The sequence below is a fragment of the Notolepis coatsorum genome (genome assembly GCF_963971535.1).
Source record: "Notolepis coatsorum genome assembly, chromosome: 4".
Classification (NCBI taxonomy): Eukaryota; Metazoa; Chordata; class Actinopteri; order Aulopiformes; family Paralepididae; genus Notolepis; species Notolepis coatsorum.
In genome coordinates, this window is record NC_140168.1 from 15,795,046 (window position 1) to 15,810,804 (window position 15,759).

General features: G+C 42.5%; 1 protein-coding gene across 1 annotated transcript; it reads right to left on the reverse strand.

Moving 5' to 3' along the window:
• Positions 1-486: 486 nt before the first annotated feature.
• LOC311226418 (DNA replication licensing factor MCM6-like) lies at positions 487-15,629 on the reverse strand (the record flags this gene model as incomplete). Its single annotated transcript, XM_084311844.1, has 4 exons — positions 487-681; positions 1,084-1,212; positions 1,755-1,910; positions 15,567-15,629. 4 exons carry the CDS (start codon positions 15,627-15,629, stop codon positions 487-489), a joined length of 543 nt encoding a protein of 180 aa, XP_084167970.1.
• Between the last annotated feature and the right edge of the window lie 130 nt (positions 15,630-15,759).

Genomic DNA, 15,759 nt, shown 5'->3' on the forward strand with positions numbered 1-15,759 from the left:
CGGTGGTAGTGAACGTATAGCTTGCAACACTACTATCACCGACATCTAAGAAGGGAGATCCCCCCCCTTGAACGGCCCTTCTAAGGTTTCTCTCCTCCACATTGCCTGTGGTGCATTTTTTCCTACTGCTAGGTCTTAGTGAGTTTGTCCTTACCTTCGCGTGGGGTACGTCTGGGAGTGTTGCATTTATTTTAAAATATTTGGACTTTATGGTGTTTTTGTTTTGTTCTCGATTTATTGTGATGTTTCTTCTTGACTTGTTTAAAGAAGACATGTCCGGCCCATGGAGACATTAACGTGTGTCGTCGGGCCTTACAAATAAATTAGATTTGATTCATGTGTGGTGTGGGGTGCTAAGCGATTGTCGTTGTGAGCGACAGCTGAAACGCATCGCCAGGCGACGTCGCTCGCCCCGCCGTATGCTTTGGACTTGCTTAGAACCATCACGTGACTCCCCTGGTGGCCTATATAGGAACCATGCGGGACTCAGGTGACCCTCCTTCTCTCTGTACGCACCTCGTCACAGCAGTGCATGCGGGCCATGCCCTCCGAGAGACGGATCATGCTCTCGAGCTGCCGCACCGTGATTCGCCAGGCTGACTTGGACACGCCCCCGGAGCCGTCGCGCTGGCGGAGCCGCTTGTACTGCTCCACGATGAACTCCTTGGATTCGCTGGAGATCTATACGTGGGCGGGGGGAATTTATTTTTTTGATCACAGAGACAATTAGGAATTACGAGAGAATGAATGAATGAATGAAAAAGTTAATTTTAAAAACATTAAAAAAATAAATATAAGGAATTATAAAGAAAAAGGTCAAGAGCAATGTGTTTGGTTAGCAGACATGTCCAAAAAAGGAGTAGAGGGAAGCTAAGCTTATTGATCCCTACCCCCTTACATTTATATTTGTTCTTCCAATAATTTTACTAGATATAACATAATTTAGTGTATTACAATATAGAATATACTTTTACTTATATTAAAAGATTACAAGAAAAAAAAACTTGAGAGTCCACCCAAATGAACTTTCGGGAGTTGTATAGTTCTGCACAGGGTTAGGGAAAGGGACTTCGTGATTCACACCTTGGGTTTGAATTGCCTGGCGAAGAGCAGATATCTGCGGATCTCATCCAGAGTATACAGTCTGTCCACCGACTCCTCCAAGCGAGAGTGCAGGTCCACGATGCGCCTGGCGATGGCGTAGTCTGTCACCTAACACACACACACACAGTCATTTAACTTTAGAAGCCACAAAATGGGGGCGCTGTACTATGGTATAATTAACCCTTTCACTACCACACTACAGAAGGTTGACCGTTCCCTACCACACTACCTGAGACGGTTAACCGAAAGGGTTAACCTTCTGTAGTAGTGTGGTTGTGAAAGGGTTAACCCTTTGTCGTGTGGCAGTGAAAGGGTTCAACTTCTGTAGTGTCACAGTGAAAGGGTTAACCTTCTGTATTGTCAGTGAAAGGATTAACCCTTTGGTAGTGTGGTAGTGAAAGGGTTAACCACACATTATTTGCATTTATTTTAAATTTGTTGGACCTTATGGTGTTCTTGTTCTGTTCTTGACTTATTGTTATGTTTCTTCTTGACTTGTTTAAAGAAGACTTGTACGGCCCATGGGGACATTAACGTGTGTTGTCAGGCCTTACAAATAAATTTGATTTGATTTGATTTAACTTTAGAAGCCACAAAATGGGGTGCTCTATTAACAACCACACACAGTTGTCGAACGGAGACATGTTCACCTCATTGCAGTCGTCCACCAGGATGAAGAAGAGGTCGAAGCGGCTCATGATGGGCGCGCTCAGGTTGACGTTCTGCTTCAGACTCTTGCTGCGGTCGTAGCGGCCGCCCACCGGGTTGGCCGCTGCCAGTATGGAGGTGCGGGCGTTCAGGGTGGCCTGAGAGAGGCGGGGGGCGGAGAGGAGAGCAGAGTGGATGTCAAAGTTTGATCCTACTGAAATGTGGGAAAACGTTTTTTCCTGTGTATTTGATGCTTTGTTTTCGAGAAAATGCATGAGAATATTATTTTTCTTCCTATTCCTAGAGTGTTAGAGGCAGGGGTGTAAACCCAGAAGGTGTAAAAAGTACCCAGAAATTATACTTACCGGTAAGTTAAAGTATGGGTACAGTCTCAAAATCGTACTCAAGTAAAAGTCAGAGTATCTGGCTAAAAACACACTTGAGTGAAAGTCAAAACGTTTCTACTTTTAAATGTACTTAAGTACTAAAAAGTGAAAGTAAAAACTTTCAGGCTTTCTAGGCTTGCACAAGGACCAATCAGCATGGGGATGGGCGGGTTAATTTTCCATTGATAGGGATTTGATTGGCTGTTTTTAAATAAAGTGCGGCCGCAGGATTAATAACGTTAATGTTAGTTCGGCCAGAGAAACAAATACTAATTCAAATTGTTGGACCTGCGAGATTTGTACGTTGTAGGTCTGCATTTTAATGTAAGGAGTAAAAAGTATGTTTTTTTTCTCTTAAATGTAATTGAGTAAAAGTACAAGTATACAAACCTAATAATACTCGCGTAAAGTACAAATCCCCCAAAACAGTACTTAAGTATTGTAACAAAGTAGGCAGGGGTGTAAAAAGTACCCAGAAATTATACTTAAGTGAAAGTATGGGTACCGTCTCAAAATCTTACTCAAGTAAAAGTCAGAGTATCTGGCTAAAAACAACACTTGAGTGAAAGTCAAAACGTTTCTACTTTTAAATGTACTTAAGTACTAAAAAGTTAAAGTAAAAACTTTACTAACAAATATACACTGCATCACAGAGTGACAGTACCATATTCCTGGACTTTTACATTTAAAACAACATTGTCAATATTACACTTACTGTACACTTAATGTAGATCTCTGTATTTTTTACTGTATATTTTATATCAGATTGTACACACATAACAGAGGAAATGTGAATGTGAAATGTGGATCACGGACCGTAGTTTATTATTATTATGTTATTCTTAGGCTTATTTTATTCCTTATTCTTAGGCAATCTTTTGTTATTCGTATTCGTGATTTGTTTTGTCTAACTAAATGTTTACTGTGAGCGATTTGTAGTGCCAAATTTCCCTGGGGATGATTAAAGTATTTCTATTCTATTCTATTCTATTCTATTCTATTCTATTCTATACTATTATTACTATTATTAATAGATTTGTACTTTGTAGGTCTGCATTTTAAATGTAAGGAGTAAAAAGTATGTTTTTTTTTCTCTGAAATGTAATTGAGTAAAAATATACAAACCTAATAATACTCGCGTAAAGTACAAATCCCCCAAAACAGTACTTAAGTATTGTAACAAAGTACAATTACTCAAGTACTTTACACCCCTGGTTAGAGGTGAATGAGAGGAGGAGAGGACGTGTGTTTTACCTTGACGCCAGCGTTTAGAGGTGAATGAGAAGAGGAGAGGACGTGTGTTTTACCTTGACGCCAGCGTTAAGAGGTGAATGAGAGGAGGAGAGGACGTGTGTTTTACCTTGACGCCAGCGTTAGAGGTGAATGAGAGGAGGAGAGGACGTGTGTTTTACCTTGACGCCAGCGTTAGAGGTGAATGAGAGGAGGAGAGGACGTGTGTTTTACCTTGACGCCAGCTTTAGAGGTGAATGAGAGGAGGAGGATGTGTGTTTTACCTTGACGCCAGCGTTAGAGGTGAATGAGAGGAGGAGAGGATGTGTGTTTTACCTTGACGCCAGCGTTAAAGGTCAACCTCCACGTTGTATTTTTGTTCAATAAACAATGTGGACTAGGCCAACAGTGGCTTTCATGAAGAAGGGAAAAAAAAGTATTGAAATTGACCCAGTTTTAGCGTTTTTAACAAACATTTTGTCTGCCCAACACAATCACCACGCACATGCATATTTTAATCAATGGTTCATAACGTGCGTGTGTAATCGAAATGATCGTCACAACAGGTGCAGGACAACAGGGGGCTCACCAGGGGGCGCTGAGAGTCACACAGCTAGTGGCAGGCAGAGAGCCTTGCTACCATAGATATATGCTTGTTACTACTAGCCGAATGAAAATGTATCTGTTTCACCTCACTATTGCTCCGTGATTATAGCCATCCATCCATCTCTAAAGCTAACCACTATTTGTAAAAGCCACAACCACGTTACCATATTTGTAATAATGTAAATCATTGTGTCGTTGTACACATATTGTGTTTATAACGTTAGTAAATAACATAGCTTAGCTTGGTAGCTATTAAGAGTGAGAGATTAAGAGTGAGAGATTAAGAGTGAGTGAGACAGTAAGAGTGAGACATTAAGAGTGAGACAGTACGAGTGAGACATTAAGAGTGAGAGATTAAGAGTGAGTGAGACAGTAAGAGTGAGACATTAAGAGTGAGACAGTAAGAGTGAGAGATTAAGAGTGAGAGATTAAGAGTGAGTGAGACAGCAAGAGTGAGACATTAAGAGCGAGACAGCAAGAGTGAGACATTAAGAGTGAGACAGTAAGAGTGAGACATTAAGAGTGAGACATTAAGAGTGAGTGAGACAGTAAGAGTGAGAGATTAAGAGTGAGACATTAAGAGTGAGAGATTAAGAGTGAGTGAGACATTAAGAGTGAGACAGTAAGAGTGAGACATTAAGAGTGAGACAGTAAGAGTGAGACATTAAGAGTGAGAGATTAAGAGTGAGTGAGACATTAAGAGTGAGACAGTAAGAGTGAGACATTAAGAGTGAGAGATTAAGAGTGAGAGATTAAGAGTGAGAGAGACAGTAAGAGTGAGACATTAAGAGTGAGACAGTAAGAGTGAGACATTAAGAGTGAGAGATTAAGAGTGAGTGAGACAGTAAGAGTGAGACATTACGAGTGAGACATTAAGAGTGAGACAGTAAGAGTGAGATATTAAGAGTGAGACATTAAGAGTGAGAGATTAAGAGTGAGTGAGACATTAAGAGTGAGACAGTAAGAGTGAGACAGTAAGAGTGAGACAGTAAGAGTGAGACATTAAGAGTGAGAGATTAAGAGTGAGTGAGACATTAAGAGTGAGACAGTAAGAGTGAGACATTAAGAGTGAGAGATTAAGAGTGAGAGATTAAGAGTTAGTGAGACAGTAAGAGTGAGACATTAAGAGTGAGAGATTAAGAGTGAGTGAGACATTAAGAGTGAGACATTAAGAGTGAGACAGTAAGAGTGAGACATTAAGAGTGAGAGATTAAGAGTTAGTGAGACAGTAAGAGTGAGACATTAAGAGTGAGACATTAAGAGTGAGACAGTAAGAGTGAGATATTAAGAGTGAGACATTAAGAGTGAGAGATTAAGAATGAGTGAGACATTAAGAGTGAGACAGTAAGAGTGAGACATTAAGAGTGAGAGATTAAGAGTGAGTGAGACATTAAGAGTGAGACATTAAGAGTGAGACAGTAAGAGTGAGATATTAAGAGTGAGACATTAAGAGTGAGAGATTAAGAGTGAGTGAGACATTAAGAGTGAGACAGTAAGAGTGAGACATTAAGAGTGAGAGATTAAGAGTGAGTGAGACAGTAAGAGTGAGACATTAAGAGTGAGACATTAAGAGTGAGACAGTAAGAGTGAGATATTAAGAGTGAGACATTAAGAGTGCGAGATTAAGAGTGAGTGAGACATTAAGAGTGAGACAGTAAGAGTGAGACAGTAAGAGTGAGACATTAAGAGTGAGAGATTAAGAGTGAGTGAGACATTAAGAGTGAGACAGTAAGAGTGAGACATTAAGAGTGAGAGATTAAGAGTGAGAGATTAAGAGTGAGTGAGACAGTAAGAGTGAGACAGTAAGAGTGAGACATTAAGAGTGAGAGATTAAGAGTGAGTGAGACAGTAAGAGTGAGACAGTAAGAGTGAGAGATTAAGAGTGAGAGATTAAGAGTGAGTGAGACAGCAAGAGTGAGACATTAAGAGCGAGACAGCAAGAGTGAGACATTAAGAGTGAGACAGTAAGAGTGAGACATTAAGAGTGAGAGATTAAGAGTGAGTGAGACAGTAAGAGTGAGACATTAAGAGTGAGAGATTAAGAGTGAGTGAGACATTAAGAGTGAGACAGTAAGAGTGAGACAGTAAGAGTGAGACATTAAGAGTGAGAGATTAAGAGTGAGTGAGACATTAAGAGTGAGACAGTAAGAGTGAGACATTAAGAGTGAGAGATTAAGAGTGAGAGATTAAGAGTGAGAGAGACAGTAAGAGTGAGACATTAAGAGTGAGACAGTAAGAGTGAGGCATTAAGAGTGAGAGATTAAGAGTTAGTGAGACAGTAAGAGTGAGACATTAAGAGTGAGACATTAAGAGTGAGACAGTAAGAGTGAGATATTAAGAGTGAGACATTAAGAGTGAGAGATTAAGAGTGAGTGAGACATTAAGAGTGAGACAGTAAGAGTGAGACATTAAGAGTGAGAGATTAAGAGTGAGTGAGACAGTAAGAGTGAGACATTAAGAGTGAGACATTAAGAGTGAGACAGTAAGAGTGAGATATTAAGAGTGAGACATTAAGAGTGAGAGATTAAGAGTGAGTGAGACATTAAGAGTGAGACAGTAAGAGTGAGACATTAAGAGTGAGAGATTAAGAGTGAGTGAGACAGTAAGAGTGAGACATTAAGAGTGAGACATTAAGAGTGAGACAGTAAGAGTGAGATATTAAGAGTGAGACATTAAGAGTGCTAGATTAAGAGTGAGTGAGACATTAAGAGTGAGACAGTAAGAGTGAGACATTAAGAGTGAGACAGTAAGAGTGAGACATTAAGAGTGAGAGATTAAGAGTGAGTGAGACATTAAGAGTGAGACAGTAAGAGTGAGACAGTAAGAGTGAGACATTAAGAGTGAGAGATTAAGAGTGAGTGAGACAGTAAGAGTGAGACATTAAGAGTGAGACAGTAAGAGTGAGACATTAAGAGTGAGAGATTAAGAGTGAGTGAGACAGTAAGAGTGAGACAGTAAGAGTGAGAGATTAAGAGTGAGAGATTAAGAGTGAGTGAGACAGCAAGAGTGAGACATTAAGAGCGAGACAGCAAGAGTGAGACATTAAGAGTGAGACAGTAAGAGTGAGACATTAAGAGTGAGAGATTAAGAGTGAGTGAGACAGTAAGAGTGAGACATTAAGAGTGAGATATTAAGAGTGAGTGAGACATTAAGAGTGAGACAGTAAGAGTGAGACATTAAGAGTGAGAGATTAAGAGTGAGAGATTAAGAGTGAGTGAGACAGCAAGAGTGAGACATTAAGAGTGAGACAGTAAGAGTGAGAGATTAAGAGTGAGTGAGACAGTAAGAGTGAGACATTAAGAGTGAGACAGTAAGAGTGAGACATTAAGAGTGAGAGATTAAGAGTGAGTGAGACAGTAAGAGTGAGACATTAAGAGTGAGACAGTAAGAGTGAGATATTAAGAGTGAGTGAGACAGCAAGAGTGAGACATTAAGAGCGAGACAGCAAGAGTGAGACATTAAGAGTGAGACAGTAAGAGTGAGACATTAAGAGTGAGTGAGACAGTAAGAGTGAGACATTAAGAGTGAGACATTAAGAGTGAGTGAGACATTAAGAGTGAGACATTAAGAGTGAGACATTAAGAGTGAGTGAGACATTAAGAGTGAGACAGTAAGAGTGAGACATTAAGAGTGAGACAGTAAGAGTGAGACATTAAGAGTGAGAGATTAAGAGTGAGTGAGACAGTAAGAGTGAGACATTAAGAGTGAGAGATTAAGAGTGAGAGATTAAGAGTGAGAGAGACAGTAAGAGTGAGACATTAAGAGTGAGACAGTAAGAGTGAGACATTAAGAGTGAGAGATTAAGAGTGAGTGAGACAGTAAGAGTGAGACATTACGAGTGAGACATTAAGAGTGAGACAGTAAGAGTGAGATATTAAGAGTGAGACATTAAGAGTGAGAGATTAAGAGTGAGTGAGACATTAAGAGTGAGACAGTAAGAGTGAGACAGTAAGAGTGAGACATTAAGAGTGAGAGATTAAGAGTGAGTGAGACATTAAGAGTGAGACAGTAAGAGTGAGACATTAAGAGTGAGAGATTAAGAGTGAGAGATTAAGAGTGAGAGAGACAGTAAGAGTGAGACATTAAGAGTGAGACAGTAAGAGTGAGACATTAAGAGTGAGAGATTAAGAGTTAGTGAGACAGTAAGAGTGAGACATTAAGAGTGAGACATTAAGAGTGAGACATTAAGAGTGAGATATTAAGAGTGAGACATTAAGAGTGAGAGATTAAGAGTGAGTGAGACATTAAGAGTGAGACAGTAAGAGTGAGACATTAAGAGTGAGAGATTAAGAGTGAGTGAGACAGTAAGAGTGAGACATTAAGAGTGAGACATTAAGAGTGAGACAGTAAGAGTGAGATATTAAGAGTGAGACATTAAGAGTGAGTGAGACGTTAAGAGTGAGACAGTAAGAGTGAGACATTAAGAGTGAGACAGTAAGAGTGAGACATTAAGAGTGAGAGATTAAGAGTGAGTGAGACATTAAGAGTGAGACAGTAAGAGTGAGACATTAAGAGTGAGAGATTAAGAGTGAGAGATTAAGAGTGAGTGAGACAGTAAGAGTGAGACATTAAGAGTGAGACAGTAAGAGTGAGACATTAAGAGTGAGAGATTAAGAGTGAGTGAGACAGTAAGAGTGAGACAGTAAGAGTGAGAGATTAAGAGTGAGTGAGACAGCAAGAGTGAGACATTAAGAGCGAGACAGCAAGAGTGAGACATTAAGAGTGAGACAGTAAGAGTGAGACATTAAGAGTGAGAGATTAAGAGTGAGTGAGACAGTAAGAGTGAGACATTAAGAGTGAGACATTAAGAGTGAGTGAGACATTAAGAGTGAGACAGTAAGAGTGAGACATTAAGAGTGAGAGATTAAGAGTGAGAGATTAAGAGTGAGTGAGACATTAAGAGTGAGACAGTAAGAGTGAGAGATTAAGAGTGAGTGAGACAGTAAGAGTGAGACATTAAGAGTGAGACAGTAAGAGTGAGACATTAAGAGTGAGAGATTAAGAGTGAGTGAGACAGTAAGAGTGAGACATTAAGAGTGAGACAGTAAGAGTGAGAGATTAAGAGTGAGAGATTAAGAGTGAGTGAGACAGCAAGAGTGAGACATTAAGAGCGAGACAGCAAGAGTGAGACATTAAGAGTGAGACAGTAAGAGTGAGACATTAAGAGTGAGACATTAAGAGTGAGAGATTAAGAGTGAGTGAGACATTAAGAGTGAGACAGTAAGAGTGAGACATTAAGAGTGAGAGATTAAGAGTGAGAGATTAAGAGTGAGTGAGACAGTAAGAGTGAGACATTAAGAGTGAGACAGTAAGAGTGAGACATTAAGAGTGAGAGATTAAGAGTGAGTGAGACAGTAAGAGTGAGACATTAAGAGTGAGACAGTAAGAGTGAGACATTAAGAGTGAGACATTAAGAGTGAGAGATTAAGAGTGAGTGAGACATTAAGAGTGAGACAGTAAGAGTGAGACATTAAGAGTGAGAGATTAAGAGTGAGAGATTAAGAGTGAGTGAGACAGTAAGAGTGAGACATTAAGAGTGAGACAGTAAGAGTGAGACAGTAAGAGTGAGACATTAAGAGTGAGAGATTAAGAGTGAGTGAGACATTAAGAGTGAGACAGTAAGAGTGAGACATTAAGAGTGAGAGATTAAGAGTGAGAGATTAAGAGTGAGTGAGACAGTAAGAGTGAGACATTAAGAGTGAGACAGTAAGAGTGAGACATTAAGAGTGAGAGATTAAGAGTGAGTGAGACAGTAAGAGTGAGACAGTAAGAGTGAGAGATTAAGAGTGAGAGATTAAGAGTGAGTGAGACAGCAAGAGTGAGACATTAAGAGCGAGACAGCAAGAGTGAGACATTAAGAGTGAGACAGTAAGAGTGAGACATTAAGAGTGAGAGATTAAGAGTGAGCGAGACAGTAAGAGTGAGACATTAAGAGTGAGAGATTAAGAGTGAGTGAGACATTAAGAGTGAGACAGTAAGAGTGAGACATTAAGAGTGAGAGATTAAGAGTGAGAGATTAAGAGTGAGTGAGACATTAAGAGTGAGACAGTAAGAGTGAGAGATTAAGAGTGAGTGAGACAGTAAGAGTGAGACATTAAGAGTGAGACAGTAAGAGTGAGACATTAAGAGTGAGAGATTAAGAGTGAGTGAGACAGTAAGAGTGAGACATTAAGAGTGAGACAGTAAGAGTGAGAGATTAAGAGTGAGAGATTAAGAGTGAGTGAGACAGCAAGAGTGAGACATTAAGAGCGAGACAGCAAGAGTGAGACATTAAGAGTGAGACAGTAAGAGTGAGACATTAAGAGTGAGAGATTAAGAGTGAGTGAGACAGTAAGAGTGAGACATTAAGAGTGAGACATTAAGAGTGAGTGAGACATTAAGAGTGAGACAGTAAGAGTGAGACATTAAGAGTGAGAGATTAAGAGTGAGAGATTAAGAGTGAGTGAGACAGCAATAGTGAGACATTAAGAGTGAGACAGTAAGAGTGAGACATTAAGAGTGAGAGATTAAGAGTGAGTGAGACAGTAAGAGTGAGACATTAAGAGTGAGACATTAAGAGTGAGACAGTAAGAGTGAGATATTAAGAGTGAGACATTAAGAGTGAGAGATTAAGAGTGAGTGAGACATTAAGAGTGAGACAGTAAGAGTGAGACATTAAGAGTGAGACAGTAAGAGTGAGACATTAAGAGTGAGACAGTAAGAGTGAGAGATTAAGAGTGAGAGATTAAGAGTGAGTGAGACAGCAAGAGTGAGACATTAAGAGCGAGACAGCAAGAGTGAGACATTAAGAGTGAGACAGTAAGAGTGAGACATTAAGATTGAGAGATTAAGAGTGAGTGAGACAGTAAGAGTGAGACATTAAGAGTGAGAGATTAAGAGTGAGTGAGACATTAAGAGTGAGACAGTAAGAGTGAGACATTAAGAGTGAGAGATTAAGAGTGAGAGATTAAGAGTGAGTGAGACAGCAAGAGTGAGACATTAAGAGTGAGACAGTAAGAGTGAGAGATTAAGAGTGAGTGAGACAGTAAGAGTGAGACATTAAGAGTGAGACAGTAAGAGTGAGACATTAAGAGTGAGAGATTAAGAGTGAGTGAGACAGTAAGAGTGAGACATTAAGAGTGAGACAGTAAGAGTGAGAGATTAAGAGTGAGAGATTAAGAGTGAGTGAGACAGCAAGAGTGAGACATTAAGAGCGAGACAGTAAGAGTGAGACATTAAGAGTGAGACAGTAAGAGTGAGAGATTAAGAGTGAGACAGTAAGAGTGAGACATTAAGAGTGAGAGATTAAGATTGAGTGAGACAGTAAGAGTGAGACATTAAGAGTGAGAGATTAAGAGTGAGACAGTAAGAGTGAGACATTAAGAGTGAGACAGGCGAGCAGTGAGACAGGCGAGCAGTGAGACAGGCGAGCAGTGAGACAGGGAGCAGTGAGACAGGCGAGCAGTGAGACAGGCGAGCAGTGAGACAGGCGAGCAGTGAGACAGGCGAGCAGTGAGACAGGCGAGCAGTGAGACAGGGAGCAGTGAGACAGGGAGCAGTGAGACAGGCGAGCAGTGAGACAGCCAAGCAGTGAGACAGGTGTGCAGTGAGACAGGGAGCAGTGAGACAGGCGAGCAGTGAGACAGGCGAGCAGTGAGAGGTGTGCAGTGAGACATGTGTGCAGTGAGACAGGCGAGCAGTGAGACAGGCGAGCAGTGAGACAGGAGAGCAGTGAGACAGGGAGCAGTGAGACAGGGAGCAGTGAGACAGGCGAGCAGTGAGACAGGCGAGCAGTGAGACAGGCGAGCAGTGAGACAGGGAGCAGTGAGACAGGCGAGCAGTGAGACAGGCGAGCAGTGAGACAGGGAGCAGTGAGACAGGGAGCAGTGAGACAGGTGAGCAGTGAGACAGCCAAGCAGTGAGACAGGTGTGCAGTGAGACAGGGAGCAGTGAGACAGGCGAGCAGTGAGACAGGCGAGCAGTGAGAGGTGTGCAGTGAGACATGTGTGCAGTGAGACAGGCGAGCAGTGAGACAGGCGAGCAGTGAGACAGGAGAGCAGTGAGACAGGGAGCAGTGAGACAGGCGAGCAGTGAGACAGGCGAGCAGTGAGACAGGTGTGCAGTGAGACAGGCGATCAGTGAGACAGGCGAGCAGTGAGACAGGAGAGCAGTGAGACAGGGAGCAGTGAGACAGGGAGCAGTGAGACTGGCGAGCAGTGAGACAGGGTGCAGTGAGATAGGCGAGCAGTGAGACAGGCGAGCAGTGAGACAGGTGAGCAGTGAGACAGGTGAGCAGTGAGACAGGCGAGCAGTGAGACAGGCGAGCAGTGAGACAGGCGAGCAGTGAGACAGGTGAGCAGTGAGACAGGCGAGCAGTGAGACAGGCGAGCAGTGAGACAGGGAGCAGTGAGACAGGCGAGCAGTGAGACAGGCGAGCAGTGAGACAGGTGTGCAGTGAAAGGGTTAACCCGCTGTCACGTGGCACTGAAAGGGTTAACCGTCTGTAATGTGGTAGTGAAAGGGTTAACCTTCTGTAGTGTGGTAGTGAAAGGGTTAACCCGCTGTCGTGTGGTAGTGAAAGGGTTAACAGGCTGTCACATGGCAGTGAAAGGGTTAACCTTCTGTAGTGTGGTAGTGAAAGGGTTAACCCGCTGTCACGTGGCAGTGAAAGGGTTAACCCGCTGTCGTGTGGTAGTGAAAGGGTTAACCCGTTGTTGCGTGACAGTGAAAGGGTTAACAGGCTGTCAGGTGGCAGTGAAAGGGTTAACCCGCTGTCACGTGGCAGTGAAAGGGTTAACCCGCTGTCACGTGGCAGTGAAAGGGTTAACCTGCTGTCGTGTGGTAGTGAAAGGGTTAACCTGCTGTCGTGTGGTAGTGAAAGGGTTAACCGTCTGTAATGTGGTAGTGAAAGGGTTAACCTTCTGTAGTGTGGTAGTGAAAGTGTTAACACGCTGTCATGTGGTAGTGAAAGGGTTAACCTTCTGTAGTGTGGTAGTGAAAGGGTTAACCCGCTGTCACGTGGCAGTGAAAGGGTTAACCTGCTGTCGTGTGGTAGTGAAAGGGTTAACATGCTGTCGCGTGGCAGTGAAAGTGTTAACCCGCTGTCACGTGGCAGTGAAAGGGTTAACATGCTGTCGTGTGGTAGTGAAAGGGTTAACCTTCTGTAGTGTGGTAGTGAAAGGGTTAACATGCTGTCGTGTGGTAGTGAAAGGGTTAACCCGCTGTCACGTGGCAGTGAAAGGGTTAACCCGCTGTCACGTGGCAGTGAAAGGGTTAACCCGCTGTCACGAGGCAGTGAAAGGGTTAACCCGCTGTAGTGTGGCAGTGAAAGGGTTAACTCGCTGTCACGTGGCAGTGAAAGGGTTAACCCGCTGTCACGAGGCAGTGAAAGGGTTAACCCGCTGTAGTGTGGCAGTGAAAGGGTTAACCTGTTGTCACGTGGCAGTGAAAGGGTTAACCCGCTGTAGTGTGGCAGTGAAAGGGTTAACATGCTGTGGCAGTGAAAGTGTTAACCCGCTGTCACGTGGCAGTGAAATGGTTAACATGCTGTCGTGTGGTAGTGAAAGGGTTAACCTTCTGTAGTGTGGTAGTGAAAGGGTTAACATGCTGTCGTGTGGTAGTGAAAGGGTTAACCTTCTGTAGTGTGGTAGTGAAAGGGTTAACATGCTGTCGTGTGGTAGTGAAAGGGTTAACCTTCTGTAGTGTGGCAGTGAAAGGGTTAACATGCTGTCGTGTGGTAGTGAAAGGGTTAACCTGCTGTCGTGTGGTAGTGAAAGGTTACCGGTTCGATTGCCGCTCCTCCCGGGCAGCGTGTGTCCAAGTGTCCTTGAGCAAGACACTTAACCCCTAATTGCTCCTGATGAGCAGGTTGGCACCTTGCATGGTCGCCTCCGCCGTCGGTGTGTGAACGTCTGAGGGAATGGGTCAAATGTGAGGAACAAATTGTAAAGCGCTTTATAAATGCAGCCATTTACACACACACACACACACACACACACACACACACACACACACACACACACACACACACACACACACACACACACACACACACACACACACACACACACACACACACACACACACATTTCTGTGTGGAGTCTGCATGTTCTCCCCGTGCTCGCAAGGGTTTCCCCCCCGATAAGATAAACCCAATGGAAAAACATGCACAACAACAAGATCGTGGCGTCCTTGACGAAGACGGACAGGAGCACATGGATTGGTCCCCTGGCGCGGCTCACGTTGTGCCTGTCTGCTCCCGGCTGCCCTTGGGGGGGAAGGACGACGGGATGGGTTAATCGCAGATACGAATTGCATGCATGCATCGCATGTGTGCCAATTGATGACCTCGGAGCAGGTCCTAAATTATTATTATTATTACACACGCACGCACATATGTTTTTTCTTATTGTAAAGCGCTATATAAATGCAGCCATTTACACACACACAGACACACGCACGCACACACACACAGGATGTAAACAAGACGAAAGACTTTCTCTGGTCTGCATCCCCTTAACAATGTTATGTATTGAGCTGTACCTTACTGTACCCATCCTGCAATCTGTTCACTCAATTAACCAATTAAAAAAAAAAAAAAAAAAAAAAAAAAAAGAGTAAAAGGGCGGGAAAATATAACGCAGCTTAACCACGCTTAACGCAGATTTTTTTTTTTTTTTTCGCTCGTTGCCCCTTTAACCCATGACCAATGTACCAAAACAGACTTCCTTCCACCTTCTCAATTGCATATCCAGAGCAACAGCATTTATATATATATATATATTGTGTTTAGCCAAAGTTAAATTCCACAATCAAGCTTACCGGCTCTCCACCATATGACTGTTAATCTCCTTTCTCCCTTTAACTCTAATAGATCTAAATCAACAACAAGGGTACTCATCATATATTGTTCAACTGGCTAGTGGCTAGCTAGAACGAAGGCTATATGATGACATTTAGCTTTTAATGTGATTTGATTGGTCTGAACTTCTGAAGCCACACCTCACCTGGAATCCCCCTGGTGGGCGTTTTGATGTGCAAAGACCAACCACATTTGAATTAAGCTAGAATCGTATTGGCTAATAATAAAAAAAAAAAAAAAAAAAAAAAAAAAATGTAAATGGATGCCAAGGTAGAGTTGATTCAATCAATCAAAAATAATGCTACCAGAGAGGCGTGTGTACCTGCCTGCAGTGTAAGATATAGAGAGGGGGCAGTTTCGCATTTCCCCAGGAGGGGAGATAGATTCTGCCAGCGACGCACTCTTATTGGAAAATTATTATAACACAGAGATGAAAAATAATGATTTTCTAGTATTGTAAACTATGGATGAGTCAACAGGTAAAAACAAAAAATATATATATTAACATTTTTTAACTGGTCACATTTTTGGAGAAGCTTGGCTCCCATGAATAATCGCCACTGCGTTGGCAGTGGCTCTACTTTCTGTTGTAGTGGCCTGCTGTAGTGCATAGAAAGTATTGAGCTTATTTTCCAAGGAGACATCAGTGTTCATCAGTGTGCCTTTGTAGTCTGTCATCGTTCTGAGGCCCTGCCACATACCCATGGAATCAGCCTGTTCAAACTAATGTAAGTTCTACTTTATCCCTGTACCGCCCCCTTTGCCTCCATCACTGTTCTCCGTAGGTTGTCGTGCGCCGCCTTGTGCCCGTCCATGGTGCCCGTCACGAGCCTGACGTTGTCGGCTGAGCGAGCGCATTCAGAGCTTGGCGGACTTTTGTCTACCCAAGGCTTTTGATTTGGGAAAAATCTAAATTGAGGTGGAGGGGACTACTATAGAACCATA